Genomic DNA, 27,916 nt, shown 5'->3' with positions numbered 1-27,916 from the left:
GTCAGCACGATGGTGTGGTGACGATCTTGATGTACTACAGCAGCAGGGCTTCGCCTAAACTCCGCTACAGTATTATCGAGGTATATGGTGGCAGGTGGCACCGCACACGGCTAAGGAATAGATCTCAAGGATCAACTTGTGTGTCTTTGGGGTGCCTCTACCTCAGTATATAAAGGAGCCAAGGGGGGAGGGGGCGCCGGCCAGGAGGAGAGGGCGCAGGAGGAGTCCTACTCCTTCCGGGAGTAGGACTCCCCTCCAATCCTATTCCAACTAGGATTCCCCAAAGGGGGAAAGAGGGAGAAGGGTGGCCGGCCACCTCTCCTAGTCCTAATAGGACTAGGGGAAGGGGGGGAGGCGCGCAGCCCTTGTGGGCAGCCCTTTCACCTTTCCACTAATGCCCATGAAGGCCCATATGGCTCCCGGGGGGTTCCGGTAACCTCCCGGTAACCCGGTAAAATCCCGATTTCACCCGGAACACTTCCGATATCCAAATATAGGCTTCCAATATATCAATCTTTACGTCTCGACCATTTCGAGACTCCTCGTCATGTCCGTGATCACATCCGGGACTCCGAACAACCTTCGGTACATCAAAATGCATAAACTCATAATGAAACTGTCATCGTAACCTTAAGCGTGCGGACCCTACGGGTTCGAGAACAATGTAGACATGACCGAGACACGTCTCCGGTCAATAACAAATAGCGGGACCTGGATGCCCATATTGGCTCCTACATATTCTACGAAGATCTTTATCGGTCAGACCGCATAACAACATACGTTGTTCCCTTTGTCATCGGTATGTTACTTGCCCGAGATTCGATCGTCGGTATCCAATACCTAGTTCAATCTCGTTACCGGCAAGTCTCTTTACTCGTTCCGTAATACATCATCTTACAACTAACATATTAGTTGTAATGCTTGCAAGGCTTATGTGATGTGTATTACCGAGAGGGCCCAGAGATACCTCTCCGACAATCGGAGTGACAAATCCTAATCTCGAAATACGCCAACCCAACATCTACCTTTGGAGACACCTGTAATGCTCCTTTATAATCACCCAGTTACGTTGTGACGTTTGGTAGCACCCAAAGTGTTCCTCCGGTAAACGGGAGTTGCATAATCTCATAGTCATAGGAACATGTATAAGTCATGAAGAAAGCAATAGCAACATACTAAACGATCGGGTGCTAAGCTAATGGAATGGGTCATGTCAATCAGATCATTCAACTAATGATGTGACCTCGTTAATCAAATAACAACTCATTGTTCATGGTTAGGAAACATAACCATCTTTGATTAACGAGCTAGTCAAGTAGAGGCATACTAGCGACACTTTGTTTGTCTATGTATTCACACATGTATTATGTTTCCGGGTAATACAATTCTAGCATGAATAATAAACATTTATCATGATTATAAGGAAATAAATAATAACTTTATTATTGCCTCTAGTGCATATTTCCTTCAGTCTCCCACTTGCACTAGAGTCAATAATCTAGATTACACTGTAATGATTCTAACACCCATGGAGCTTTGGTGCTGATCATGTTTTGCTCGTGGAAGAGGCTTAGTCAACGGGTCTGCAACATTCAAACCCGTATGTATCTTGCAAATCTCTATGTCTCCCACCTGGACCAGATCCCGGATGGAGTTGAAGCGTCTCTTGATGTGTTTGGTCCTTTTGTGAAATCTGGATTCCTTTGCCAAGGCAATTGCACCAGTATTGTCACAAAAGATTTTCATTGGACCCGATGCATTAGGTATGACACCTAGATCGGATATGAACTCCTTCATCCAGACTCCTTCGTTTGCTGCTTCCGAAGCAGCTATGTACTCCGCTTCACATGTAGATCCCGCTACGACGCTTTGTTTAGAACTGCACCAACTGACAGCTCCATCGTTTAATGTAAACACGTATCCGGTTTGCAATTTAGAATCGTCCGGATCAGTGTCAAAGCTTGCATCAACGTAACCTTTTACGGTGAGCTCTTTGTCACCTCCATATACGAGAAACATATCCTTAGTCCTTTTCAGGTATTTCAGGATGTTCTTGACCGCTGTCCAGTGATCCACTCCTGGATTACTTTGGTACCTCCCTGCTAAACTTATAGCAAGGCACACATCAGGTCTGGTACACAGCATTGCATACATGATAGATCCTATGGCTGATGCATAGGGAACATCTTTCATATTCTCTCTACCTTCTGCAGTGGTCGGGCATTGAGTCTTACTCAACTTCACACCTTGTAACACAGGCAAGAACCCTTTCTTTGCTTGATCCATTTTGAACTTCTTCAAAATTTTGTCAAGGTATGTGCTTTGTGAAAGTCCAATTAAGCGTCTTGATCTATCTCTATAGATCTTAATGCCTAATATGTAAGCAGCTTCACCGAGGTCTTTCATTGAAAAACTTTTATTCAAGTATCCCTTTATGCTATCCAGAAATTCTATATCATTTCCAATTAGCAATATGTCATCCACATATAATATCAGAAATGCTACAGAGCTCCCACTCACTTTCTTGTAAATACAGGCTTCTCCGAAAGTCTGTATAAAACCAAATGCTTTGATCACACTATCAAAACATTTATTCCAACTCCGAGAGGCTTGCACCAGTCCATAAATGGATCGCTGGATCTTGCACACTTTGTTAGCTCCCTTTGGATCGACAAAACCTTCCGGTTTCATTATATACAACTCTTCTTCCAGAAATCCATTCAGAAATGCAGTTTTGACATCCATCTGCCAAATTTCATAATCATAAAATGCGGCAATTGCTAACATGATTCGGACGGACTTAAGCATCGCTACGGGTGAGAAGGTCTCATCGTAGTCAATCCCTTGAACTTGCCGAAAACCTTTTGCGACAAGTCGAGCTTTGTAGACAGTAACATTACCATCAGCGTCAGTCTTCTTCTTAAAGATCCATTTATTCTCAATTGCTTGCCGATCATCGGGCAAGTCAACCAAAGTCCATACTTTGTTCTCATACATGGATCCCATCTCAGATTTCATGGCTTCAAGCCACTTTTCGGAATCTGGGCTCACCATCGCTTCTTCATAGTTCGTAGGTTCATCATGATCTAGTTGCATGACTTCCAGAACAGGATTACCGTACCACTCTGGTGCGGATCTTACTCTGGTTGATCTACGAGGTTCAGTAGTATCTTGATCTGAAGTTTCATGATCATTATCATTGGCTTCCTCACTAACTGGTGTAGGTGTCACTGAAACAGTTTTCTGTGATAAACTACTTTCCAGTAAGGGAGCAGGTACAGTTACCTCGTCAAGTTCTACTTTCCTCCCACTCACTTCTTTCGAGAGAAACTCCTTCTCTAGAAAGGATCCATTCTTGGCAACGAATGTTTTGCCTTCGGATTTGTGATAGAAGGTGTACCCAACAGTTTCCTTTGGGTATCCTATGAAGACACATTTCTCCGATTTGGGTTCGAGCTTATCAAGTTGAAGCTTTTTCACATAAGCATCGCAGCCCCAAACTTTAAGAAACAACAACTTTGGTTTCTTGCCAAACCATAGTTCATAAGGCGTCGTCTCAACGGATTTTGATGGTGCCCTATTTAACGTGAATGCGGCCGTCTCTAGAGCATAACCCCAAAACGATAGCGGTATATCAGTAAGAGACATCATAGATCGCACCATATCTAGTAAAGTACGATTACGACGTTCGGACACACCATTACGCTGTGGTGTTCCGGGTGGCGTGAGTTGCGAAACTATTCCACAGTTTTTCAAATGTACACCAAACTCGTAACTCAAATATTCTCCTCCACGATCAGATCGTAGAAACTTTATTTTCTTGTTACGATGATTTTCAACTTCACTCTGAAATTCTTTGAACTTTTCAAATGTTTCAGACTTATGTTTCATTAAGTAGATATACCCATATCTGCTTAAATCATCTGTGAAGGTGAGAAAATAACGATATCCGCCACGAGCCTCAATATTCATCGGACCACATACATCGGTATGTATGATTTCCAACAAATCCGTTGCTCTCTCCATAGTACCGGAGAACGGTGTTTTAGTCATCTTGCCCATGAGGCACGGTTCGCAAGTACCAAGTGATTCATAGTCAAGTGGTTCCAAAAGTCCATCAGTATGGAGTTTCTTCATGCGCTTTATACCGATATGACCTAAACGACAGTGCCACAAATAAGTTGCACTTTCATTATCAACTCTGCATCTTTTGGCTTCAACATTATGAATATGTGTATTACTACTATCGAGATTCAATAAGAATAGACCACTCTTCAAGGGTGCATGACCATAAAAGATATTACTCATATAAATAGAACAACCATTATTCTCTGATTTAAATGAATAACCGTCTCGCATTAAACAAGATCCAGATATAATGTTCATGCTCAACGCTGGCACCAAATAACAATTATTTAGGTCTAATATTAATCCCGAAGGTAGATGTAGAGGTAGCGTGCCGACCGCGATCACATCAACTTTGGAACCGTTTCCCACGTGCATCGTCACCTCGTCCTTTGCCAGTGCCCGCTTATTCCGTAGTCCCTGTTTCGAGTTGCAAATATTAGCAACAGAACCAGTATCAAATACCCAGGTGCTACTGCGAGCTCTAGTAAGGTACACATCAATAACATGTATATCACATATACCTTTGTTCACCTTGCCATCCTTCTTATCCGCCAAATACTTGGGGCAGTTCCGCTTCCCAGTGACCAGTCTGCTTGCAGTAGAAGCACTCAGTTTCAGGCTTAGGTCCAGACTTGGGTTTCTTCTCCTGAGCAGCAACTTGCTTGCCGTTCTTCTTGAAGTTCCCCTTCTTCTTCCCTTTGCCCTTTTTCTTGAAACTAGTGGTCTTGTTAACCATCAACACTTGATGCTCCTTCTTGATTTCTACCTCTGCAGCTTTCAGCATTGCGAAGAGCTCGGGAATAATCTTGTTCATCCATTGCATATTATAGTTCATCACGAAGCTCTTGTAGCTTGGTGGCAGTGATTGGAGAATTCTGTCAATGACGCAATCATCTGGAAGATTAACTCCCAATTGAATCAAGTGATTATTATACCCAGACATTTTGAGTATATGCTCACTGACAGAACTGTTCTCCTCCATCTTGCAGCTATAGAACTTATTGGAGACTTCATATCTCTCAATTCGGGCATTTGCTTGAAATATTAACTTCAACTCCTGGAACATCTCATATGCTCCATGACGTTCAAAACATCGTTGAAGTCCCGGTTCTAAGCCGTAAAGCATGGCACACTGAACTATCGAGTAGTCATCAGCTTTGCTCTGCCAGACGTTCATAACATCTGGTGTTGCTCCAGCAGCAGGCCTGGCACCCAGCGGTGCTTCCAGGACGTAATTCTTCTGTGCAGCAATGAGGATAATCCTCAAGTTACGGACCCAGTCCGTGTAATTGCTACCATCATCTTTCAACTTTGCTTTCTCAAGGAACGCATTAAAATTCAACGGAACAACAGCACGGGCCATCTATCTACAATCAACATAGACAAGCAAGATACTATCAGGTACTAAGTTCATGATAAATTTAAGTTCAATTAATCATATTACTTAAGAACTCCCACTTAGATAGACATCCCTCTAATCTTCTAAGTGATTACGTGATCCAAATCAACTAAACCATAACCGATCATCACGTGAGATGGAGTAGTTTTCAATGGTGAACTATCTATGTTGATCATATCTACTATATGATTCACGCTCGACCTTTCGGTCTCCGTGTTCCGAGGCCATATCTGCATATGCTAGGCTCGTCAAGTTTAACCTGAGTATTCTGCGTGTGCAAAACTGGCTTGCACCCGTTGTAGATGGACGTAGAGCTTATCACACCCGATCATCACGTGGTGTCTAGGCACGACGAACTTTGGCAACGGTGCATACTCAGGGAGAACACTTCTTGATAATTTAGTGAGAGATCATCTTATAATGCTACCGTCAATCAAAGCAAGATAAGATGCATAAAAAGATAAACATCACATGCAATCAATATAAGTGATATGATATGGCCATCATCATCTTTTGCTTGTGATCTCCATCTCCGAAGCACCGTCATGATCACCATCGTCACCGGCGCGACACCTTGATCTCCATCGTAGCATCGTTGTCGTCTCGCCAATTTTATGCTTCCACGACTATCACTACCGTTTAGTAATACAGTGAAGCATTACATCGCGATTGCATTGCATACAATAAAGCGACAACCATATGGCTCCTGCCAGTTGCCGATAACTCGGTTACAAAACATGATCATCTCATACAATAAAATTCAGCATCATGCCTTGACCATATCACATCACAACATGCCCCAAAAAAAAGTTAGACGTCCTCTACTTTGTTGTTGCAAGTTTTACGTGGCTGCTACGGGCTTAAGTAAGAACCAATCTCACCTACGCATCAAAACCACAACGATAGTTTGTCAAATAGACTCCGTTTTAACCTTCGCAAGGACCGGGCGTAGCCATACTTGGTTCAACTAAAGTTGGAGAGACAGTCGCCCGCAAGCCATCTCTGTGCAAAGCACGTCGAGGGAACCGGTCTCGCGTAAGCGTACGCGTAAGGTTGGTCCGGGTCATCTCGTCCAACAATACCGCCGAACCAAAGTATGACATGCTAGTAGGCAGTATGACTTGTATCGTCCACAACTCACTTGTGTTCTACTCGTGCATATAACATCAACATAAATAACCTAGGCTCTGATACCACTGTTGGGTTTCGTAGTAATTTAAAAATTTCCTACGCACACGCAAGATCATGTGATGCATAGCAACGAGGGGGAGAGTGTTGTCTACGTACCCAACGCAGACCGACTGCGGAAGCGATGACACGACGTAGAGGAAGTAGCTCGTACGTCTTCACGATCCAACCGATCAAGCACCGAAACTACGACACCTCCGAGTTTCGGGCACACGTTTCAGCTCGATCGATCCCCGGACTCCGATCCACAAAGTGTCGGGAAAGAGTTCCGTCAGCACACGATGGTGTGGTGACGATCTTAATGTACTACAGCAGCAGGGCTTCGCCTAAACTCCGCTACAGTATTATCGAGGTATATGGTGGCAGGGTGGCACCGCACACGGCTAAGGAATAGATCTTCAAGGATCAACTTGTGTGTCTTTGGGGTGCCTCTACCTCAGTATATAAAGGAGCCAAGGGGGGAGGGGGCGCCGGCCAGGAGGGAGAGGGCTGCAGGAGGAGTCCTACTCCTTCCGGGAGTAGGACTCCCCTCCAATCCTATTCCAACTAGGAGTTCCCCAAAGGGGGAAAGAGGGAGAAGGGTGGCCGGCCACCTCTCCTAGTCCTAATAGGACTAGGGGAGGGGGGGAGGCGCGCAGCCCTTGTGGGCAGCCCTTTCACCTTTCCACTAATGCCCATGAAGGCCCATATGGCTGGCCGGGGGGTTCCGGTAACCTCCCGGCTAACCCGGTAAAATCCCGATTTCACCCGGAACACTTCCAATATCCAAATATAGGCTTCCAATATATCAATCTTTACGTCTCGACCATTTCGAGACTCCTCGTCATGTCCGTGATCACATCCGGGACTCCGAACAACCTTCGGTACATCAAAATGCATAAACTCATAATGAAACTGTCATCGTAACCTTAAGCGTGCGGACCCTACGGGTTCGAGAACAATGTAGACATGACCGAGACACGTCTCCGGTCAATAACCAATAGCGGGACCTGGATGCCCATATTGGCTCCTACATATTCTACGAAGATCTTTATCGGTCAGACCGGCATAACAACATACGTTGTTCCCTTTGTCATCGGTCATGTTACTTGCCCGAGATTCGATCGTCGGTATCCAATACCTAGTTCAATCTCGTTACCGGCAAGTCTCTTTACTCGTTCCGTAATACATCATCTTACAACTAACATATTAGTTGTAATGCTTGCAAGGCTTATGTGATGTGTATTACCGAGAGGGCCCAGAGATACCTCTCCGACAATCGGAGTGACAAATCCTAATCTCGAAATACGCCAACCCAACATCTACCTTTGGAGACACCTGTAGAGCTCCTTTATAATCACCCAGTTACGTTGTGACGTTTGGTAGCACACAAAGTGTTCCTCCGGCAAACGGGAGTTGCATAATCTCATAGTCATAGGAACATGTATAAGTCATGAAGAAAGCAATAGCAACATACTAAACGATCGGGTGCTAAGCTAATGGAATGGGTCATGTCAATCAGATCATTCAACTAATGATGTGACCTCGTTAATCAAATAACAACTCATTGTTCATGGTTAGGAAACATAACCATCTTTGATTAACGAGCTAGTCAAGTAGAGGCATACTAGCGACACTTTGTTTGTCTATGTATTCACACATGTATTATGTTTCCGGTTAATACAATTCTAGCATGAATAATAAACATTTATCATGATTATAAGGAAATAAATAATAACTTTATTATTGCCTCTAGGGCATATTTCCTTCATTGCGGGGGCTGGTAGAGCTTAGATCGAACTAGAGGAAACTCTGGATGACTCGTTCATCCCGACGATGGCGACGACCAGGGTCACTGTTCTCCTACTTGCAGGCGCCGTCGAGGTCCCTGCCCTCCACCCCGACCCCATGCCCGGGTGAAAATCCTAAATCTCCTTAGATTGGGCGGCGGCGGCACTATGTGTGTCGTGCCCTTCTTGGAGGCACCGCCTAGGGCGTTTGGGTGCTCGGTTTGAGAAACTGCAGGCGGAGGGGATGGGACTAGTGGCAGCAGGTGGTGTTTCGCGTCGGAGGAGCGGCGTGGCATCTGGCACGTCGACAACGACGGGTCTTAGTGGCATGGAGCAGCGGGGTCTCGCCGGTGGGCATGTGATGATAGACGAGCGCAGGATGGTGGCGTTGTCTGGCGTCGTGGTGGCGTCGACGGCAGCTAGATCGAGCAAGGTAGATGCAGCAGTACAACACTAAAGATGGATTGGTGGCAGGTGGCTGCGACGGCCTCATAACTAGCAGGCGTCCTGGTTGAGGAATGCGCCGGACTGGTTGGTGCCCCATACCCGGTAGGCGTCCTGATTGGGACCTCAGGTCTTAGATGTTAGGTTTGACTGTGAGGTCTGTTTGGTATTAGACCCAGACTATCAGCAACCCTACATCAACTAGATAGGAGTAGCGACAGATGTTGCCTAAACGGTGGCTTTAGTCTTACAGTTATATGACTTTGTAAGGTCTTGTGTGAATAATTAATAAAGTGATTGTATGCATTATCCAGATGCAGAGGCCGGGGTCCTCGTCCATTTCCAAAAAAATATTTGGATGAACATGGGTCCATGCTTAATAGATAACCGATGATGTTAGGGTTATCAAGAAGGCATTGTTTGCGGTATGAACCATCATCTACAAAATGCCCATCAAAAGAGACCATTTCTCTTAAAACTTGTGACCACGGCTATAAGTGATCCTACTCACACTAGACCCAATGTCAGGTAGTTAGGCCTATAGTAGGGCAAGAAATATTGAATGTTGATACACTTTGCTTCTTTCTATATGAAAAAAATCAGCAGTACCATGTTACCATTTAGCATAGATTTTTTTTTAGGATCACATAGATCTGTGTTTTTAATAAACAGTCACTAACCCTGCTCCGTGTCAGTTTCCTAATCAAAAGATAAGTGAGCACCCCTTCTTCGGAAGTTATGGGTCTTTTTGTAAGCTGCTTCGACATGGTTCTCTTGATGCACCCTAGTGTGTTCGCTAAAGTCTATATCTATTGGGGCGTGGTACGCGCAAGATTAGCCGGGTCGTGAGCCGTCAGATCTGCCGCATCGAGCGGCCGAGCGCGTCTCCATCATTAAAACACATGTCTTGTTGCAGAATTATTTCTGCAACACAAGTCTTGTTGCAGATTTTTTTTTGCAACCGTTGTTTTTTTGCAATTTTTTTTGCAACTGAGGTTTTTTTGTAATTTTTTTTGCAACTAAGGTCGTTGTTGTAGAAATTTTCTGCAAGAGTAATTTTATTGCAGAACATTGACCCATCATAGACCATTGCAGTATCGCATATATTTCGGAAGCATAGCCCTTGTTGCAGAAGCGCATTCAACGAAGGATGGTATGCGGGCCCTCACTTGGACGTCTGTCATGCTGTCATGCAGGGAAGGTGGCGGACGCGACCGCTGCGATCTGTCGGGTGATGATAAGTGTTTTCCATATCTATTTGTATATTTTGGTTGAAATATTAAAAGAAAATCTTAGGCATGAATTTGCCTTCATAAGTACATTTCCAGAATATTATTTTTGGAGGGGATCTTTAAAATATCATAATTGTGTTAGGTTTTGTTCATATGTTGCAACAAAAACTAGTGGTTAAATGACATTTCTAAGATGGTGCCAATATCGAAAGCGTCATTTATTTGTGAACATAGAAGTTCGAGTCTGCAACAATGACCAACACAACTTGCAACATAGTACAAGTTTGTTTAACGAAAAAATACAGTATAAACACGCCCGGTTTCGTAAAATTTAAACACACAACAGCACAGCCCTCTCAAGCACAAGCACAACCATGCAAAAAAAAAAAAAGAAGCGCAAGCACAACCTCGTTGTAGGACGAACAGCAGAACACACCACAGCTTCACACGATCAAACGTCCGTCTTGACATAGAGGTCCAACTTTAAGACGGCGGTGCTCGACGTGGCGCCGAACTTGCTCATCAGGCTGTACCCCCTCGCCAGCCGGAACCTGCCCGTGCCACCGACCACGGCCCGCTCCGCCGCCGCCTTCCCGTCCGGGCCGAAGTCGACGCGGCCGCCCAGCACCAGGGTGCTGCCCTTATAGCCCCCGTTCGTGAACACCACGGTGAGGAGCGTGGAGAACACCCCGGAGTCCTGCAGGTCGGCCTGCATGGTGATCCCCTGGGCGCGGCCGACGAGCTGCGACGCCGCGTCGGACCCTTGACGGAGCTCGTCGTCGAAGACGCTGAGCGTGCCGTACGTGGAGTTGCCCCCGAGCGGGGAGTCCGTGACATGGACCGCAGTGGCGTTGGCGCCAGAGAATGTCTCGTGGATGTAGAGGCGGATGTGCGTTGTGCCGTCGTCCCCGGCGCCGGCAACCAGCGTCCCGGTGGTGGCAGCGAGAACGGCGGCAAGAAGGCAGAATGTGGTCGCCGTCATGGTGATAACTAGTGATGTGAGATTTGGATTTAGAATGGATTTGTCTATGTGAGCCTTGCATATGCTCCGCATATATATATACACACACACACAAAAGAGGCAAGTTTTGTTTTGGCGGTTGTTGCTGGTTTAGGTATCGCCAGCTGATGATAATAGGGATGCTGCCGCACGTGGTACGGTAGTTGCAGTGGCATCCGTGAACACCAAACAGCAAAAGTAGGTGAGTTGTAGCTGGTGGAGTAATAGTGCCGCATTGTCCTCCTTTTGGCACCAAAAATGGTGGACACCAACCATGATAGGTCTGCAGCAGTCCCACATTGTCCGCCTTTTGACACGATAGGGTTAGGGTTAATTTCTGTAAAGAGGAAAAATCGATTACATGACCTAAATTTGAAAGACATCACCTTTTTGTGATGAACATGGCTATAATTACTATAATAAATCGAGTATTGGAATCGGTCTATTATTCTATCAATTTAAAATTATGTATTTTCTAATCAGGGAGACATGCACTACTGAAAAAAGGAGTATAAATGACCTCAGATGAGTGGCGAGCGCTACATATTACTCACCACTACTATTTTAGAAAAGTAGCACTGGCGGGTACAAAATAGTACCCAACAGTGCTTTAAGCATAGTAGCGGCGGGCAATATTTAGGACCTGCCACAAGTAAACTCTTCTCAAGATCCCCACAGGGTGAAAAACAGTAGTGGCGGTCGGTATGGAACGCCTGCCATTGCTTTATCAGTAACCGGTGGTCCTTCGACAACTCGCGCCAAAAACGTTCAAAATTCCAAAAGTTTGCAATGGCGGGCATTGTGGACTGCCCGTCACACAGGTAAAAAAAATCCAACAAGACCTCCCGAGGTGTCGACGATCCCGATAGGAGCCGCGCATCTCATCCTCAGGACAGGTCTGATGAGCTATGGTTGCAGCGACCAAGTCCACGACTTGCCCCAGGCGGCGCCGCAAGCTGCTCTAGTTTGGACCAGCACTGGCCCACCTGCTTATGTGGAATTAGGAATCCGCGTGTTCATGACGCCCTATGCATGCTTTAATTAATTATTAGGATTATAATGTTGGTAAATTTTAAAATCAAAATTGGGCCTTGCTGGAAGAGTTTTATTTAAAGACAAATTATCAAGGGGGTCCCTAGAAAACCCCAAATGTGTTAGGAGTGCTCACTAAGGAACATAACACTTGTATTACGGAAATTAGGACAGCAAGGGTAGAACAAAGCACCAAGCAAAACATCGAGCCTTCCACCCTTTACCAAATATATTGATGCATTAATTAAATAAGAGATATTGTGATATCTCATGATATCCATGTCCCAATATGGAACAACCTGCACTGCACCTGCAACTAGCAACGCTATAAGAAAGGCTGAGCAAAACGGTAACATAGACAAACAATGATTTGCTAGGATGGTGAAAGTTAGAGGCTTATCATGCAGTTTGAAGGTTGACAAACAAGTGGTGGGTATCAAGACCAAACGATAGCAATGAGACAACTAGCAAGCAAAGATAGTAGTGATATCCAAGATAATGATCATCTTGCTTGAAATCCCGCTTGGAAGAAGATCGAATCAATGAAGCAGTCAAACAAGCGTGGTCGAACGAATCTGCACACTCGCAACGTTACCGGGAACTATCGAGAAGAAGCACAAACGGAAAGAAGCAAATGACATGGTAAACAAACATAGCATAATCATGGCATGATGCACAACCAAGTATGAGGCATGCCTGGTTTAATGAGTCATGGCAAGATGCAACAACCAAATACTACACATTAAGTGAAGCTCAATATGCAACGAGTTGCATATTGACGAAACTCCACATTGATCATTTAGTTCAATCTCGTTTAGGTACTCAACAATTTTAAATGTTGTTTAACATGGCAGGAGGTGTGTGACGCCCCCGATTCAATCGTACACTAATCATACACGCAAATGTGTACGGTCAAGATCAAGGACCCACGGGAAGATATCACAACACAACTCTAGACACAAATTAAAATAATACAAGCTTTATATTACAAGCCAGGGGCCTCGTGGGCTCGAATACATAAGCTCGAATACACAAGAGTCAGTGGAAACAACAATATCTGAGTACAAACACAAGTTAAACAAGTCTGCCTTAAGAAGGCTAGCACAAAAATATCAACGATCGAAAAGGCAAGGCCTCCTGCCTGGGACCTCCTAACTACTCCTTGAAGCCGAACTCCATGTAGAATCATCCTCGAGATCCTCTAGCTCCTGGACTCCATCATATGACCGCAATAACCGGGAAAGGGGGAAAAAGAAGTAGCAAAGCAACCGCGAGTACTCATCCAAAGTACTCGCAAGTAAGGATCTACACTACATATGCATTTGTATCAATGAAATGGGTAGTATCTGTGGACTGAACTGCAGAATGCCAGAATAAGAGGGGGATAGCTAGTCCTATCGAGGACTACGCTTCTGGCAGCCTCCATCTTGAAGTAGTAGAAGAGAGTAGATGGTAAGTTAACCAAGTATCATCGCATAACATAATCCTACCCGGCGATCCTCCCCTCGCCCGCCTGTGATAGAGCGATCACCGGGTTGTATCTGGCACTTGGAAGGGTGTATTTTATTAAGTATCCGGTTCTAGTTGTCATAAGGTCAAGGTACAACTCCGGTTCGTCCTTTTACCGAGGGACACGGCTATTTGAATAGATAAATTTCCCTGCAGGGGTGCACCACATTTCCCAACACGCTCGATCCCCTTTGGCCGGACACAGTTTCCTGGGTCATGCCTGGCCTCGAAAGATCAACACATCGCAGCCCCACCTAGGCACAACAGAGAGGTCAGCACGTCGGTCTAAATCCTATGGCGCAGGGGTCTGGGCCCATCACCCATTGCACACCTGCATGTTGCGTGGGCGACCGGAAGCAGACCTAGCCTCCCTAATACAAGAGCAGACATTCCAGTTCAATCCGGCGGGCGCCGCTTAGTCACTGACGTCAAGAAGGCTTCGGCTGATACCACGAAGTCGAGTGCCCATAACTGTTCCCGCGTAGTTGGTTAGTGCGTATATCCATTGACCAGACTCAGATCAAATACCAAGATCTCGTTAAGCGTGTTAATTGAAGTAACCACAGACACCGACTAGGGCCAGGCCCACCTCTCTCCTAGGTGGTCTCAACCTGCCCTGTCGCTCCGCCACAAAGATCCACTCAGAGGGCTATCGGGACAAACGTCCTTTCGGTCCCAATCCGTGAATCACTCGCGGGTACTCTACGAGCCGACCCAACTTTAGTCACCACATATATCATGTATTATGTAATAAGTATATACCCGTGATCACCTCCTAAGTGATCACAGCCCGAAGTATAGCATGGCAGACGGACAAGAATGTAGGGCCACTTATGGAATACTAGCATCCTATACTAAGCATTTAGGATTGCAGGTAAAGGTAACAACAGTAGTAGCAAAGACAGGCTATGCATCAGGATAGGATTAACGGAAAGTAGTAACATGCTACACTACTCAAATGCAAGCAGTAGAGAGAAGAATAGGTGATATCTGGTGATCAAGGGGGGGGGGCTTGCCTGGTTGCTCTGGCAAGAAGGAGGGGTCGTCAACACAGTAGTCGATCGGGGCACCGGCAGCGGCGTCAGTCTCGTAGTCTACCAGAGAGAAGAGGGGGAAGAAACAATGAATACAATACAAACAGATGCATATCGATGCATGACATAACAAGTAACGGTGCCAGGTGTGTCCTAACGCAGTAGGAGGTGATACCGGCGAAGGGGGGGGGGACATCCGGGAAAGTATCCCCGGAGTTTCGCGTTTTCGGGCAGATGAACCGGAGGGGAAAAGTTGCGTGTTCACTATGCTAGGGATGTGTGGAGGACGAATGGGCTACGTATCCGGATTTGTCTCGTCGTTCTGAGCAACTTTCATGTATGAAGTATTTTCATCCGAGTTACAGATATTTTTCTATGGTTTTCCAAAGTTTTAAATGATTTCTGCAATTATCTTTAATTCAAAAATGGACTTATTGCGACAGCATGGCGCCGTCATGACATCAGTGGTCAACTCTGACCGCTGACCAGTCAAAGAGGGCAGTGGGGCCCATTTGTCATGGATTGAACTAATTAAGCTGGTTTAATTAGACTAATCTAGTTTATTGGGCTAATTAAGCAAGGTTAATTAAGTTAATCAATTACCCAATTAATTAATTATTATTTTTTAAATCCTTTTCTTTTTTTGAAAAAGGGGGCTGGGGGCCCCATTGGGCAGTGGCCCAAAGGCCAAGCCACAGGGGCGGTTAGCGGGCACCGGGCGCTGGGTGCGAGCGCCCGAGTGGGTGAACCCGGGGCCCAGGTGGAGGTCGCCGGGGCAAGGCCATGGCCTCAGCGGGGCTCGCTGGCTGGCCGCAGCAGGCAAAGGCGGACGCAGGGCGGCGGCCGCGGGGAGGCTGGGCGAGGCGCAGGGATGGGGCGCGGCCAGCGGGCAGAGACGGGGCGGGACGGACGGCGGGCGTGGTTGGGCGGAGCCGGCGCGGGTCAGCGTGCCGGACAGCGGGCGCCGGGCGCGGCGGTTGTGGGCTGCGGCGAGCGGGGCGAACAGGGGGCTGATGTCTACTACACAACCTTCTTCTTGTAGACGTTGTTGGGCCTCCAAGTGCAGAGGTTTGTAGGACAGTAGCAAATTTTCCTCAAGTGGATGACCTAAGGTTTATCAATTCGTGGAAGGCGTAGGATGAAGATGGTCTCTCTCAAACAACCCTGCAACCAAATAACATAGAGTCTCTTGTGTCCCCAACACACCCAATACAATGGTAAATTGTATAGGTGCACTAGTTCGGCGAAGAGATGGTGATAGAAGTGCAATATGGATGGTAGATATAGGTTTTTGTAATCTGAAAATATAAAAACAGCAAGGTAACTAAGGATAAAAGTGAGCGAAAACGGTATTGCAATGCGTTGAAACAAGGCCTAGGGTTCATACTTTCACTACTGCAAGTTCTCTCAACAATAATAACATAATTGGATCATATAACTATCCCTCAACATGCAACAAAGAGTCACTCCAAAGTCACTAATAGCGGAGAACAAATGAAGAGATTATTGTAGGGTACAAAACCACCTCAAAGTTATCCTTTCTGATCGATCTATTCAGGAGTCCGTAGTAAAATAACACGAAGCTATTCTTTCCGTTCGATCTATCCTAGATTTCTTACTAGAATAACACCTTAAGACACAAATCAACCAAAACCCTAATGTCACCTAGATACTCCAATGTCACCTTAAGTATCCGTGGGTATGATTATACGATATGCATCACACAATCTCGGATTCATCTATTCAGCCAACACAAAGAACTTCAAAGAGTGCCCCAAAGTTTCTACCGGAGAGTCAAGACAAAAACGTGTGCCAACCCCTATGCATAAGTTCACGAGGTCACGGAACTTGCAAGTTGATCACCAAAACATACATTAAGTGGATCACATGAATATCCCATTGTCACCACAGATAAGCACATGCAAGACATACATCAAGTGTTCTAAAATCCTTAAAGACTCAATCCGATAAGATAACTTCAAAGGAAAAAAACTCAATTCATCACAAGGAGATAAAGGGGGAGAAACATCATAAGATCCAACTATAATAGCAAAGCTCGCGATACATCAAGATCATGCCGAATCAAGAACACGAGAGAGAGAGAGAGAGAGATCAAACACATAGCTTACCCACAGCCCCGAGGGTGAACTACTCCCTCCTCGTCATGGAGAGCGCCGGGATGATGAAGATGGCCACTGGAGAGGGATTTCCCCCTCCGGCAGGGTGCCGGAACGGGGTCTAGATTGGTTTTTGGTGGCTACGGAGGCTTGCGGCGGCGGAACTCCTGATCTAGATTTCTTTCTGGAAGTTTGGGTATATATAAGAGGTGTTGGAGTCGGGAACAAGTCAAGGGGGTCCCTGAGGCGACCACGAGGTAGGGGGCGCGCCCCCACCCTCCTGGATGCCTCGAAACTCTTCTGGCTGATCTCCGGTACTCCGTGGGCTTCTTCTGGTCCAAAAATTATCTCCGCGGTTTTTCAGGTCAATTGGACTCCGTTTGGCTTTCCTTTTCTGCAATACTCAAAAACAAGGAAAAAAACAGAAACTGGCACTGGGCTCTAGGTTAATAGGTTAGTCCCAAGAATCATATAAAATAGCATATAAATGCATATAAAACATCCTAGATAGATAATGTAATAGCATGCAACAATCAAAAATTATAGATACGTTGGAGACGTATCAGGGGCGCAGGCGGAGCGTACGACGGGGAAAGCTGCGGACGGCGGCGGAGGCAGAAGCTACAGCGGGGCTGCTACCTCTTGAGCACGGCGTTGGTTTTCCCTTGAAGAGGAAAGGGTGATGCAGCAAAGCAGCGTAAGTATTTCCCTCAGTTTTTGAGAACCAAGGTATCAATCCAGCAGGAGACCATGCGCGAGTCACCTCATACCTACACAAACAAATAAGAACCTCGCAACCAACGCGATAAAGCGGTCGGCAATCCCTTCACGGCCACTTGCAAGAGTGAGATCTGATAGAGATAATAATAATAATATAAATATTTTTGGTATTTTTATGATATAGATAGAAAGCAAAGGTTGCAAAATAAAATAGATTGGAAACTTGTATGATGGAGAATAGACCCGGGGGCCATAGGTTTCACTAGTGGCTTCTCTCAAGATAGCATAAGTATTACGGTGGGTGAACAAATTACTGTCGAGCAATTGATAGAAAAGCGAATAATTATGAGAATATCTAGGTATGATCATGTATATAGGCATCACGTCCGTGACAAGTAGACCGACTCCTTCCTGCATATACTACTATTACTCCACACATCGACCGCTATCCAGCATGCATCTAGAGTATTAAGTTCATAAGAACAGAGTAAAGCCTTAAGCAAGATGACATGATGTAGAGGGATAAACTCATGCGATATGATATAAACCCCATCTTTTTATCCTCGATGGCAACAATACAATACGTGTCGTTTCCCTTTCTGTCGAGCACCGCAAGATTGCACCCAAAGCTACACTTCTCCCATTGCAAGAAAGATCAATCTAGTAGGCCAAACCAAACTGATAATTCGAAGAGACTTGCAAAGATAAACCAATCATACATAAAAGAATTCAGAGAAGATTCAAATATTGTTCATAGATAGACTTGATCATAAACCCACAATTCATCGGATCTCGACAAACACACCGCAAAAGAAGATTACATAGAATAGATCTCCAAGAGAATCGAGGAGAACTTTGTATTGAGATCCAAAGAGAGAGAAGAAGCCATCTAGCTACTAGCTATGGACCCGAAGGTTTGAGGTAAACTACTCACACATCATCGGAGGGGCCATGGAGTTGATGTAGAGGTCCTCCGTGATCAATGCCCCCTCCGGCGGAGCTCCGGAAAAGGCCCCAAGATGGGATCTCTTGGGTACAGAAGGTTGCGGCCATGGAAATAGGGTTTCGTGGTGCTCCTGGATGTTTGTGGGGTATATGGATATATATAGGAGGAAGAAGTAGGTCGGTGGAGCAACGAGGGGCCCACGAGGGTGGAGGGCGTGCCCAGGGGGGTAGGCGCGCCCCCTGCCTCGTGGCCTCCACGATTGTTTCTTGACGTCCACTCCAAGTCCCCTGGATCACATTTGTTTCAAAAATCACGCTTCCGAAGGTTTCATTCCGTTTGGACTCCATTTGATATTCCTTTTCTGCGAAACACTGAAATAGGCAAAAAATAGCAATTTGGGCTGGGCCTCCGGTTAATAGGTTAGTCCCAAAAATAATATAAAAGTGTAAAATAAAGCCTGTTACCATCCAAAACAGATAATATAATAGCATGGAACAATAAAAAATTATAGATACGTTGGAGACGTATCAAGCATCCCCAAGCTTAATTCCTGCTCGTCCTCGAGTAGGTAAATGATAAAAACAGAATTTTTGATGTGGAATGCTTCCTAACATATTTCTCCATGTAATTTTCTTTATTGTGGCATGAATGTTCAGATCTGAAAGATTCAAGATAAAAGTTTAATATTGACATAAAAATAATAATACTTCAAGCATACTAACTAAACAATCATGTCTTCTCAAAATAACATGGCCAAAGAAAGTTCATCCCTACAAAATCATATAGTTTGGTCATGCTCCATTTTTGTCACACAAGAATGCTCTCATCATGCACAACCCCGATGACAAGCCAAGCAATTGTTTCATACTTTAGTAATCTCAAACTTTTTTTCAACTTTCACGCAATACATGAGCGTCAGCCATGGATATAGCACTATGGGTGGAATAGAATATAATGAAGGGGGTTATGTGGAGAATACAAAAAAGGAGAAAGTCTCACATCGACGCGGCTAATCAATGGGCTAGGGAGATGCCCATAAATTGATGTCAATGCAAGGAGTAGGGATTGCCATGCAACGGATGCACTAGAGCTATAAACGTATGAAAGCTCAACAAAAGAAACTAAGTGGGTGTGCATCCAACTTGCTTGCTCACGAAGACCTAGGGCACTTGAGGAGGCCCATTGTTTGAATATACAAGCCAAGTTCTATAATGAAAAATTCCCACTAGTATATTAAAATGACAAAACAAGAGACTCTCTATTATAAAGATCATGGTGCTACTTTGAAGCACAAGTGTGGAAAAAGGATAGTAGCATTGCCCCTTTTTTTGGCCTTCTTTTTTTATTTGGTCTTTCTATTTTTTTGGGACAATGCTCTATTAATGATGATCATCACACTTCTATTTATTTACAGCTCAATGGTTACAACTCGATACTAGAACAAGATATGACTCTATATGAATGCCTCTGGCGGTGTACCGAGATGTGCAATGACTCATGAGTGACATGTATGAAAGAATTATGAAGGGTGGCTTTGGCACAAATACGATGTCAACTACATGATCATGCAAGGCAATATGACAATGATGATGTGTGTCATAATAAACGGGACGGTGGAAAGTTGCATGGCAATATATCTCGGAATGGCTATGAAAATGCCATAATAGGTAGGTATGGTGGCTGTTTTGAGGAAGATATAAGGAGGTTTATGTGTGATAGAGTGTATCGTATCACGGTGTTTGGATGCACCGGCGAAGTTTGCACCAACTCTCAAGGTGAGAAAGGGCAATGCACGGTACCGAAGAGGCTAGCAATCATGAAGGGTGAGAGTGCGTATAATCCATGGACTCAACATTAGTCATAAAGAACTCACATACTTATTGCAAAAATCTACAAGTCATCAAAAACCTATTACGCGCATGCTCCTAGGGGGATAGATTGGTAGGAAAAGACCATCGCTCGTCCCCGACCGCCACTCATAAGGAAGACAATCAAATAACATCTCATGTTTCAAATTTGTTACACAACGTTTACCATGCGTGCATGCTACGGGACTTGAAACTTCAACACAAGTATTTCTCATATTCATAACTACTCAACTAGCACAACTTTAATATCACTATCTCCATATCTCAAAACAATCATCAAGTATCAAACTTCTCTTAGTATTCAATGCACTTATATCAAAGTTTTTATTATGCCTAAAAGAAAATTCCCATGTTGTTCTAAAGGACTCTCAAAATAATATAAGTGAAGCATGAGAGATCAATTATTTCTATAAAATAAAACCACCACCGTGCTCTAAAAGATATAAGTGAAGCACTAGAGCAAAAACTATATAGCTCAAAAGATATAAGTGAAGCACATAGAGTATTCTAATAAATTCCAATTCATGTGTGTCAATCTCAAAAGGTGTGTACAGCAAGGATGATTGTGGTAAAATAAAAGCAAAGACTCAAATCATACAAGACGCTCCAAGCAAAACACATATCATGTGGCGAATAAAAATATAGCTCCAAGTAAAGTTACCGATGAACGAAGACAAAAGAGGGGATGCCTTCCGGGGCATCCCCAAGCTCAGGCTTTTTGGTGTCCTTGGATTTACCTTGGGGTGCCTTGGGCATCCCCAATTTTAGGCTCTTGCCACTCCTTGTTCCATAATCCATCAAATCTTTACCCAAAACTTGAAAAGTTCACAACACAAAACTTAACAAGAAAATCTCGTGAGCTCCGTTAGCGAAAGAAAACAAAACACCACTTCAAGGTACTGTAATGAACTCATTATTTATTTATATTGGTGTTAAACCTACTGCATTACAACTTCTTTATGGTTTATAAACTCTATTACTAGCCATAGATTCATCAAAATAAGCAAACAACACACGAAAAAAATAGAATCTGTCAAAAACAGAACAGTCTGTAGTAATCTGTAACTAACGCAAACTTCTGGAACCACCAAAATTCTAAAATAAATTTCTGGACGTGAGGAATTTATCTATTAATCATCTGCAAAAAGAATTAACTAAATAGCACTCTGCAATAAAAACTGGCAGCAATTCTCGTGAGCGCTAAAGTTTCTGTTTTTTACAGCAAGATCAAAAAGACTTTCCCCAAGTCTTCCCAACGGTTCTACTTGGCACAAACACTAATTAAACACAAAAAACACAACCAAAACAGAGGCTAGATAAATTATTTCTTACTAAACAGGAGCAAAAAGCAAGGAATAAAAATAAAATTGGGTTGCCTCCCAACAAGCGCTATCGTTTAACGCCCCTAGCTAGGCATAAAAGCGAAGATAGATCTAGGTATTGCCATCTTTGGTAGGCAATCCATAAGTGGATCTCATAATAGATTCATATGGTAATTTTATTTTATTTATAGGGAAGTGTTCCATGCCTTTCCTTAACGGAAATTGGAATCTAATATTTCCTTCCATCATATCAATAATTGCACCAATCGTTCTAAGGAAAGGTCTACCAAGAATAATAGGACATGAAGGATTGCAATCTATATCAAGAACAATGAAATCTACAGGCACATAATTCCTATTTGCAACAATAAGAACATCATTAATCTTTCCCATAGGTTTCTTAATAGTGGAATCCGCTAGGTGCAAGTTTAAAGAACAATCATCAAATTCACGGAAACCTAGCAAATCACATAAAGTTTTTGGGATCGTGGAAACACCAGCACCCAAATCACACAATGCATAGCATTCATGATCTTTAATTTTAGTTTTAATTGTAGGTTCCCACTCATCATAAAGTTTTCTAGGGACAGAAACTTCCAACTCAAGTTTTTCTTCATAAGATTGCATCAAAGCATCAACGATATGTTCAGTAAAAGCTTTATTTTGACTATAAGCATGAGGAGAATTTAGCACGGATTGCAACAAGGAAATACAATCTATCAAAGAGCAATTATCATAATTAAATTCCTTGAAATCCAAGATAGTGGGTTCATTTCTATTTAAAGTTTTAACCTCTTCAATCCCACTTTTAACAATTTTTGCATCAAGATCTAAAAACTCCGAATTTTTGGGACGCCTTCTAACTAAAGTTGACTCATCTCCAGTCCCATCATTATCAAGATTCATATTGCAAAACAAGGATTTAATAGGGGACACATCAATCACTTTTAGATCTTCATCTTTATTATCATGAAAACTAGAAGAACACGCTTTTATTAAGCAATCTTTTTTAGCACGCATCCTAGCGGTTGTTTCTTTGCACTCATCAATGGAAATTATCATGGCTTTGAGAGACTCATTGATATCATGCTTAGGTGGAATAGATCTAAGTTTCAAAGAATCAACATCAAGAGAAATTCTATCCACGTTCCTAGCCAACTCATCAATCTTAAGCAATTTTTCTTCAATCAAAGCATTGAAACTCTTTTGCGAACCAATAAATTCTTTAATACTAGATTCAAAATCAGAGGGAATCTTATTATAATTTCCATAAAAATTGTTGTAGCAATTACCATAATTATTAGAGGAATTACTAGGAAATGGCCTAGGATTAAAATTACCTCTATACGTGTTATTACCAAAATTGTTCCTACCAACAAAATTCACATCCATAGATTCATTATTATTCTCAATCAAAGTAGACAAAGGCATATCATTGGAATCAGTAGCAGCACTCTTATTAGCAAACAATTTCATAAGTTCATCCATCTTTCCACTCAAAACATTAATTTCTTCAATTGCATGCACCTTTTTACTAGTAGATATTTCCGTGTGCCATTGAGAATAATTAACCATAATATTATCTAGGAGTTTGGTAGCTTATCCTAAATTGATATCCATAAAAGTGCCTCCCGCGGCTGAATCTAAAAGATTTCTAGAAGCAAAATTCAATCCGACATAATTTTTTTGTATAATCATCCATAAATTCAATCCATGTGTAGGGCAATTACGTATCATCAATTTCATCCTCTCCCAAGATTGTGCAACATGCTCATGATCAAGTTGCTTAAAATTCATAATATCGTTTCTAAGAGAGATGATCTTAGCGGGAGGAAAATACTTAGAGATAAAAGCATCTTTGCACTTATTCCATGAATCAATACTATTTTAAGGCAAAGATGAAAACCAAGCTTTAGCACGATCTCTAAGCGAAAACGGAAATAGCTTAAGTTTAACAATATCCACATCTTTCTTCTTTTGAATATCACACAAATCAACAAAGTTGTTTAGATGGGTAGCGGCATCTTCACTAGGAAGGCCAGAAAACGGATCTTTCATTACAAGATTCAGCAAAGCAGTATTAATTTCACAAGATTCAGCATCGGTAAGAGGAGTATTCAGAGTGCTAATAAAATCATTATTGTTGGTATTGGCAAAGTCACATAATTTAGTATTATCTTGAGCCTTCGTGACAAGCAAGCAATCCAACACACAAGCAAACAAGCGAAGAAAAAGCGAACGGAAAGAGGGGCGAAAGGAAAAGAGGGCGAATAAAACGGCAAGGGTGAAGTGGGGGAGAGTAAAACGAGAGGCAAATGGCAAATAATGTAATGCGAGGATAATAGTTGTGATGGGTACTTGGTATGTCTTGACTTGGCGTAGATCTCCCCAGCAACGGCGTCAGAAATCCTTCTTGCTACCTCTTGAGCACTGCGTTGGTTTTCCCTTGAAGAGGAAAGGGTGATGCAGCAAAGCAGCGTAAGTATTTCCCTCAGTTTTTGAGAACCAAGGTATCAATCCAGTAGGAGACCATGCGCGAGTCACCTCGTACCTACACAAACAAATAAGAACCTCGCAAGCAACGCGATAAAGGGGTTGTCAATCCCTTCATGGCCACTTGCAAGTGTAAGATTTGATAGACATAATAATAATAAGATAAATATTTTTGCTATTTTTATGATATAGATTGAAAGCAAAGATTGCAAAATAAAATAGATTGGAAACTTGTATGATGGAGAATAGACCCGGGGGCCATAGGTTTCACTAGTGGCTTCTCTCAAGATAGCATAAGTATTACGGTGGGTGAACAAATTATTGTCGAGCAATTGGTAGAAAAGTGAATAATTATGAGAATATCTAGGTATGATCATGTATATAGGCGTCACGTCCGTGACAAGTAGACCGACTCCTTCCTGCATCTACTACTATTACTCCACAGATCGACCGCTATCCAACATGCATCTAGAGTATTAAGTTCATAAGAACAGAGTAACGCCTTAAGCAAGATGACATGATGTAGAGGGATAAACTCATGCAATATGATATAAATCCCAGCCTTTTATCCTCGATGGCAACAATACAATATGTGTCGTTTCCCTTTCTGTCACTGGGATCGAGCACCGCAAGATTGAACCCAAGGCTAAGCACTTCTCCCATTGCAAGAAAGATCAATCTAGCAGGCCAAACCAGACTGATAATTCGAAGAGACTTGCAAAGATAAACCAATCATACATAAAAGAATTCAGAGAAGATTCAAATATTGTTCATAGATAGACTTGATCATAAACCCACAATTCATCGGATCTCGACAAACACACCGCAAAAGAAGATTAAATCGAATAGATCTCCAAGATAATCGAGGAGAACTTTGTATTGAGATCCAAAGAGAGAGAAGAAGCCATCTAGCTACTAGCTATGGACCCGAAGGTCTGAGGTAAACTACTCACACATCATCGGAGGGCCCATGGAGTTGATGTAGAGGCCCTCCGTGATCAATGCCCCCTCCGGCGGAGCTCCGGAAAAGGCCCCAAGATGGGATCTCTTGGGTACAGAAGGTTGCGGTGGTGGAAATAGGGTTTCGTGGTGCTCCTGGATGTTTGCGGCGTATATGGATATATATAGGAGGAAGAAGTAGGTCGGTGGAGCAACGAGGGTCCCACGAGGGTGGAGGGCGCGCCCAGGGGGTAGGCGCGCCCCCTGCCCTGTGGCCTCCTCGATTGTTTCTTGACGTCCACTCCAAGTCCTCTGGATCACGTTTGTTCCAAAAATCACGCTTCCGAAGGTTTCATTCCGTTTGGACTCCGTTTGATATTCCTTTTCTACGAAACACCGAAATAGGCAAAAAAATAGCAATTTGGGCTGGGCCTCCGGTTAATAGGTTAGTCCCAAAAATAATATAAAAGTGGAAAATGAAGCCCGTTATCATCCAAAATAGATAATATAATAGCATGGAACAATAAAAAATTATAGATACGTTGGAGACGTATCAGGGGCGAGGCGAGGCGTTGCAGGAGGGGGCGGGCAGGCGATAGTGGCTTCAAGCTGGCGGCAGCGGGCGCGGCCCGAGAAGGAGGGTGTGCGCGTGTGCAGCAGTAGGTGGTCACCGCCGTGGACGTCCACGGGCATGGTCGGAGGTGGTCTGCAACAATGATAGCGTTGAGCAAAGGCGACGACCGGAGCCTGGTGTGATGGCAAATGGTGATGCAGGGCACGGCAAGGCAAAGAGTTTGGGCGTTGGGTCCCTGCGGTTGCGTTGACCACGACCGCGAGTTCGGATGCGAGCAGCGGGTGTTGTGGCTGCGGCTGTACCGTTGCCGACGAAAGCAAGCTACTGGAGGCGGCAGGGGCATGTTAGAGCTCGGGCTCATGCTTAAGAAGATGTAGGGGAGGAATTGGAGCTCACGTAGAACCTCGTGGAGGGCTCGAGGACGCCAGAGCTTCTCAGAGATGGGTGAATCGAAGACATGCAGTGGCGTTTGCCAACGAAGGGGATCGATAGATGCGGCGTCGTCTTGGTGTTCTGGCTCGAGGCAGTCCATGTTGAGGTCGAGGACGATTGGCTACGTCTTCTGGACAAGGTGGAGTGGCGAGGGGAGCACGGTGGCTACGCCGCCAACAAATCCATGGCGATGGCTATGCTCGGATTTGCGTGGGAGATAAGAGAAGCGGCACGGGGGAGGGAATGAATGGCGCTAGGGTTCATCCTAGGCATCGCGGGGGTACTTATCCATCACGGGGAGGGAGTGGATGCTTAACACGGCGACGATCAGTGGCGTGGACGGCGTGCGTGCACTGCCAGCGCCATGGATGAACAGGAGAGGGAGACAAAGGCGCTGGTGGGCTGGGCCTGCGCCTGTAGCGACCAGGCCGCAAGTGCATAGTGTCGTCTTCATTTTCTTTTTATTCTTTCTATTTCCTATTTATTTATTTATTTAGCTACTGTTATGTACTTAGTTTAGGTACTAAACAACTTTAGTTAAAGTTGAAACTCCTCACATAATTACCTACTGATATTTTGGATGTTGTCCAAAAAGTTTGGGGGGGTTATTTGGAACTGTTTGAAAATAAGTTCATATTTTAAAAGGCATAGTAGGTGTTGCATGACCAATTTAATTATTTCCAAGGGAGATTTAAAAATCCATTTAATGTTGGTTCCTACATGTTAATTATCTAGTGAATATTTGCAACCGACCGAACATTTTTGTTTTACCGATTGAAGAAATAATAATTTGACTTCATTTTAACTTTGAATTTGAATCGGGTTTGGATCAAAGTGAGGTTTAGTAAATTAACTGCGATGTCATGGCAACATTAGGAGGGGATTACTGTAGCTTAATTACCTGGGCATCACAGTTCTCCTCCACTACAAGAAATCTTGTCCCGAGATTTAAGAGGTGAAATAAGGGGGAAAGGTCTGGTTACGAAATTCTAACAAATCTTCTCGTTCTTGGTTGGTCTTCTCGAAGAGGTCGATCCATTACATTGATGTCTTCATTTCACTGCTTCAGGTCATCATGATGAAGTCATCATCCTTTCTTCGGAATTCCATCATACTTACAAATAGGTAAGGGGCAGCTCGACAACGCTAGAATGTTATAAGGGGTAATCATCTAGGGTTATCCCATGAATGAACACAAGTATCTCTTGAGTTGAATAAATGAAACACAATGAGAGCAAGTAAGAAGGTACAATAAGAAGTTCCAAGCGGATAGGCAATCGCTGGATGTCTGAAATAAGGTGCAAAAAGGGGTCCAGAGCAACAAGATTAAGTATTGCATTTGTTACCAGAGTAGATCACTAGGAAGGTGGCCCGTGAATTACATACGAGGCCACGTGTGATGAATAATTTTGGAAATGGGGGGTGTACAGGAGGGTCAGGTTTCGATCCTGCGGAGCTGTGGGTTATGGGCCCACCATGCATGTGGGTTAAGAGTAGGAAGGACGGTGGCGTCTTGCATGATCATGTAAGAAAGGCATGTCATAGGATAGCCTGTCAGTTATGTCGGCAACAACATCGGTACCAAGGGCGAGGGACGAAGAGAACCATTTTCCTGCTTGTTGAACGAAGCAGACCAATAGGCAAAGTTCTCGTCCATCGGTGGCTACCAGAATGTCATCAAAAATAGTAACAGGGTCTTGCTGACAGAATTGTATAGCGAGGTGTTTACATAAGTAGGAGAATATTACATCTTAGATCATATAGATCACA

General features: G+C 43.9%; 1 protein-coding gene across 1 annotated transcript; it reads right to left on the bottom strand.

Annotated features, from left to right (window-relative positions):
- Positions 1–10,363: 10,363 nt before the first annotated feature.
- LOC125508019 (dirigent protein 1-like) lies at positions 10,364–11,234 on the bottom strand. Its single transcript, XM_048672564.1, has one exon. It carries the CDS (start codon positions 11,212–11,214, stop codon positions 10,612–10,614), a length of 603 nt encoding a protein of 200 aa, XP_048528521.1. The 5' UTR covers positions 11,215–11,234; the 3' UTR covers positions 10,364–10,611.
- Positions 11,235–27,916: the final 16,682 nt, after the last annotated feature.

The sequence above is a fragment of the Triticum urartu genome, chromosome 5 (genome assembly GCF_003073215.2).
Source record: "Triticum urartu cultivar G1812 chromosome 5, Tu2.1, whole genome shotgun sequence".
Taxonomy (NCBI): domain Eukaryota; kingdom Viridiplantae; phylum Streptophyta; class Magnoliopsida; order Poales; family Poaceae; genus Triticum; species Triticum urartu.
This window is presented reverse-complemented; position numbering and strand designations above follow the sequence as displayed.